General features: G+C 37.5%; 1 protein-coding gene across 1 annotated transcript in view; it reads left to right on the top strand.

Annotated features, from left to right (window-relative positions):
- PLA2G4A (phospholipase A2, group IVA (cytosolic, calcium-dependent)) overlaps positions 1 to 5,644 on the top strand; it is a 25,811-nt gene that overhangs the window by 430 nt on the left and 19,737 nt on the right. The window contains exon 2 of the mRNA XM_010020309.1: positions 3,717 to 3,939. Within this exon, the coding sequence (XP_010018611.1) occupies positions 3,717 to 3,939 (223 nt within the window). The remainder of the gene's footprint in view (positions 1 to 3,716; positions 3,940 to 5,644) is intronic.

Below are 5,644 nucleotides of genomic sequence, written 5' to 3'. Positions count from 1 at the left end.
GGAATGGATGCAGAAAGGTGCTACATGTATGCACCTACATTTCTATATCAACAGCCAGTACTGTATGTATTAGGATTGTGTAAGTGATTCTTTCATCTTGGTAACCAAAAATTAAGAATTCAAGCTGTTGATATAAATCCAAAAGATTCTTTTTGTGTTATTTTATTTTCCTGGGGGGGAGGGGGGGGAAATCCTTGCTATTTCAGGATGATGACTCGTCCAACCCAAAATTTTATACTTTTGGGGAACTTTTCAGAGATTCTCAAAATCACTGAAAAATCTTCTGGTGACTCTTAGACGCTTTAGTCCTTTTCTTAGTAGATTTATTTGGGATGTCTAGGACCTGTTCATTGGTTCTTTCTTAGTGTAAGGAGATTTGAGCAGATGTATTTCAGCTTGCAGGAAATAATACTGACTGACTGACATGCTGCAGGGCATCCTACTATGGATTGCCTTATATCAATCCTATTGTCACTGTTTAATTTGGAAATTACATCTTTTTTTAAATAGTTTGTTAGTCAAATGGGAGCAAAGATCTTCGAAGATGTCTTAATTAGAATGCCCTAACCAGGTAGTTACGAGGTCCTTCGTTGTGACTCAGTGAATACTTCAGCCCATTAACAGGAACAACATAAACAGGAGAAAATCAGTGATGTCACTGTGTAAGAGGCACTCTAGTTGCTATGAGCTCAGGGTTTTGTGGAATGCTTTGAACCCCAGTATTATGTCTGCCTCAAACAGAGGGTTTCTAAATGAGAGGGTTTCTCTTCTCCCTGACTAGTGCTACGAACCTGCAGCCTTCTGTCTTCTTGTCTTTTACAACTATTGACCTAGATTACGCTTATTGTTGCAACTATTTGTTTTGATGTTTCTTAAATGAAATGATGTAACATATTTAAAAGCTGTGTAATTTTCATCAGCTGAAGACATCTGACAAATTCAGTCCAAAATTCTTAACTGTTTAGACTCCTTAACATAGCATCATGACATTTTTTTCATTAAGTGAAAAATTGCAGGTTTTTTTTTTTTTTCCACTGGGATAGAATTTCTTTCAGGGATGTTACATCTTAACAAACTGTTGAACTTTTCAAGGGAGTATCTCAAATATCACAAAATACGATTTTATCATAACTGTACCAGTTTGAATATTGGAACATCTGAGTCCAGTTTAGGGCCACCTAGTACAAGAAAAGTGTTGACAAACTGGATTAATTCTATCAGAGTACCACCTAGGCAATTAGGGGATTAGAGCATGTGAGAAAGTGAGGTAGCTGGATTTGTTTAGCCTTGACAGATAGTGGTGGGAGAGGTCTTAATGTTATCTTTAGCTACCTAATGAGTAGCTGTAAAGAAAACTATTTTTGGAGATGTAGAGAGAAAGGACAACGTGTAATGACCATAAGTTACAGCAGAAGAAATGTAATTAGCTATTTGGAAAGTTATTTTGCAGTGAGAGTGGTCAAGCACTGGAATGTATTGCCCCATCCTTACTTGACTAGGCTGGGTAAGGTATCATCCTCTCTCTCTGACTCAGTGAATACTTCATGTGAAAGCAGAACTTGGCTGGACAAAGCCCTGAGCAACCTGATCTGACTTTTAAGTTGGATCTGCATTGAGCAGGAGGTTGCAATAGAGACCTCGAGGTTCCTTTAATTCTAAATTGTAAGATTATATGACTGCCTTGTTTCTTTGAGAGTAAGGGAAAAAGACTTTTGTTGGAATAGTTAAGTATAAATGAGCAGAGAATTTGCCTGGGATGAGATTTATCCCCTGGTTTAGCTCGAAGGAACCACATGAATTTTGGTTCCACATGTTCTAAGGAAATATGCTAACCCTAAAGCTGTTACCTCTTCTGAAATAGACGATGAACTGTTCTATTCCTTGGGTTTGGTTTTTTTTTTTTTGAATTATTTTTTACTTTTGTGAAGCTTGCTTCTCCCCTCCCAGAGTAGATAGAAAGCTTTCAAAATGCCAGAAGGCTTTGAAATGCCGGGTGTCTATGATCAAAAGGAAGTTTCTCATTCAGATTAGACTGTAGAATATTTGCATCTCTGGATCCTGGGTTTTCTATCACTAGTGGTTGGGGGGGCAGATTTATCACTGTCTGTTGAGAGACATGGATGTACTTATGTCAAATTTGTGAAAAATGGAAGATATCATTTGTTTGGATGAAAAGAAATTGAATAGTGCAATGTAGCGTGAAAAATTTTCATTGTGTTTCTAGGGAATGGTACGTAGACTCATTCTGAGAATAACTGGCCATGAGTCCTTTTTTGGAAAAACTCGTTGATATAATGTAAACCTATAAAATCTGTATTAAAATAGCAAGATTATCTGAACTGGTTCAGGCAGAAACATATGTTGGGAACAACTGTATTTAAACAAATTTGCTTTTGGTACCTTGGCGATGTCACCTGTTCAGACTTTCCTTGCCTGATGAATAAATAAATTAACACTTTGGCACTCCCTTTCTTTTCTGTTTTTTTTCTATGCAGTCTATTACTTGGGAATAATGCTCTTTTTTTTTTTTTTTTTTTTTCCCCCCCACTTCTGAAAGGTGGAGAATTCCTTTCCTGGAGGGCAAGGCAGGTTTTCACTTGTTCCCTTAGATGCATGTCTAACCTTGTAGCAATGCATTTACCTCCCTGATGGCTTCTGTCATCTTGCTTCAACCTTGTACTAAATTCTTGATCCTGCATTACCCTTTCCCTATTCACATGGAAGCTTGCTGCTGTGTTTGTTCCACTCACGAGCTGACGTGCATGCTAAGCTTTAGAGACTACGCAAGGACTAATGAATCAAGTTCTTACATCATGCGTGTGACAGGGTTCATCATGCTGTCAAGTAAATTGCCAGGCAGTGATCTCAGGGCCAAGCTTAGAGTTTATATCTCACTGCTGCACAAAGTTATACCTGCAGTAGGGTATGTATACCTGAGCCAGCTAATTGAATAAGTAAAAGTGAAATGAGCATCTAGTAGATAAGGACGGCCTAGCTTGAATCTTCACCAATAGTGAATAAGCCAGTCAGGTGCAAACCACATTTGTCTGGATGTGTGTCTAACTTTTATTTTGGTTAAACAAAACTTCAGTTTCCAGAGTTACTACTCAGTGGCAAAATCAAGATTTGCCTGATAGGCCTCTTCTGAATCCTCAGAGTCAATTAAATCTCTGCACGTGTTGTAGTTATTGAGCTTCATTTTATTATGAATGCATCTAGATCCTGGAAAGCATACCAGATACTAATGTATTTTAGGAATTTTTGAATAGTGATAATGAACTGGAGAGTGAGAGAGAGAGGTCCATCCTGGAGTGAAATAACTGCATGTGTATGCTTCTAGGACCTCCAGTCTGCCAAATCTGGGTACGCTGTGACAGCTTGAAAGGCTCTTTTTTCAGCTGATGATGATTCTGTCCATTATCCCTTAAACAGATAAATGAGGAACACTTTACTCTTTTACATCATGCACATTTGAGAGTGTATGTATGTATGTAAATGAAATTTATGTTTAGTGTTTGATTGCTTACATTTTGAACAAATTATTTAGCTTTTTATGCCTTGAGAAAAAGGAAATGACAATTTACTGTATAAATGCTGAATAAATTAATCTGATTTAGTCAGTCACTGTATCAAATTATTTATGAGCTTATTGTACATTTCAGGCAGCTGACATTGAACCAGGTTTTGATACTTACAGATCCTATTTTCCGTTGCAGGTACATGTCAACTTTGTATTCACATCCCGATTTTCCAGAAAAAGGACCAAAGGAGATTAATCAAGAATTGATGAACTCCGTGAGTCACAACCCGCTTCTCCTGCTCACTCCTCAGAAAGTCAAACGCTACATTGAAGCACTGTGGAATAAGAAAAGCTCAGGGCAGCCTGTCACCTTCACAGATATCTTTGGGATGCTGATAGGTGAAACACTTATCCATAATGTAAGTTTATTATTTTATGATTACGAGAATTGTGAAACTATTGCACACTAAACCTCTACCTTGGTAACATTTAGCAAAGCATGTTTAGCAGTAGGGATATTTAAAGTTACAAGTGAACAGATACTGGATAAAAAACTTGTAAAATGCTTTCCTTGCTCTGGGACATGTTTCTGAATGGTTCTTATTTCTTTAAGACCTAGGAAAACATTATGCATTCATATGCAACAGAAATGAGCTCAACCAGTGGGTACCTGCAGCAAGATCTTAGCATTGTGTATCATCCATTAAAATTACTGCTCAAGCAATTTCAACAAAAAGTTACAAAGTGGTTGTCCTGGTTTTGGCTGGGATAGAGTTAATTTTATTCCTAGCAGCTGGTACAGTGCTGTGTTTTGCATTTAGTCTGAGAACAATGCTGATAACACACCAGTTTTTAATTGTTGCTCAGTAACACTTAACCTGATCAAGAACTTTTCAGTCTCATGCTCTGCCAGTGAGGAGGGACAGAAGCAGGAAGGCAGGACACATGACCCAAACTAGCCAAAGGGGTATTCCTTACCACAGCACATCATGCCCAGGATATAAACTGGGGGTAGCTACCTGAAGGGACTGATCACTTCTCAGGTCGGGCTGGGCATCAGTCAGTGGTTGGTGAGCAATTGTATTGTGCATCACTGCTGTTTGTTGGGGGGTTTTTATAGTTTTCTCTCTCTATATATGTAATTTTCCTTTTCATTTATTATTATTATTAGTAGTAGTAATAGTGTTATATTGTACCTTATTGCAATTATTAAACTGTTCTTATCTCAACCCGTGGGGTTTACCTTTTTTCTGATTCTCCTCCCCATCCTACTGCGGGGGAGGGAGTGAGCAAGCAGCTGTGTGGAGCTTAGTTGCCATTCTTGGGTTAAACCATGACAGTGATACAACCTCTTTATGCACATTTTGCTATAAGACAGGACACATTTGCTTAACAAAATACTAATATCAAGGTGAAAGATCCACATCTCTATTGTTACTTGGGGTTTTTTTGAGAAACAAGACCATTGAAGGGCTTCATACTGTTGTATTTTATTACTGAATAATTGTATTGACTGTATCAGACAGAAAGACTTCAAGTTCAAAAGCATCAGGAGAGCAGAATTTAGATTTGATCTGATGGTAAGATTGAAATGTGTTAATAGATTCACAGACATGTTTTATACATTTGTATCTTCCATGAGCATACGTTGCCATTGGTTTTAAACATTTTAAAATGCAGAATAACAGGCAACACAGCTTTTAGTAACTGGTATATCGAGTAAGTTTCTGACAATGAAGGCATGTTAATGATTGTGTGAGGGTGGTTAGAAGTCCCAGTTACTAAGAGGTTAAACAAATTCACAGATGTTTAGCTTACACCTGAATATTTTCTGGAGGGAAATGCAGATCCTTGGTTAGCAAGTGTAAGCCTCTTAAGTGTCCGTTTGCTTTTCATAGTTATCTTTGCTGCCTTTTCAGAAACAACACAGATTGAAAAACATTACATGATCATTAATGGTGGTGCTGCCTAAGAGTTTTTTCCTTGTTTTATTCTTCTACAGTAGCAGGGGGAAAGAACTTGCTTTGTCCAGTTTTTTGTTTTTGTTTTTGTTTTTTTTTAATTTTTGGCCAAGTTATTTTGGACTCTGTAACATGTTTATTTCATTTATCATGTCTTCTTCCA

Source organism: Nestor notabilis, unplaced genomic scaffold (genome assembly GCF_000696875.1).
Source record: "Nestor notabilis isolate BGI_N333 unplaced genomic scaffold, ASM69687v1 scaffold2578, whole genome shotgun sequence".
In the NCBI taxonomy this organism is placed as follows: Eukaryota; Metazoa; Chordata; class Aves; order Psittaciformes; family Psittacidae; genus Nestor; species Nestor notabilis.
The sequence above is the reverse complement of the archived record's forward strand: the minus strand, read 5'-3'. Positions and strand labels throughout refer to the sequence as shown.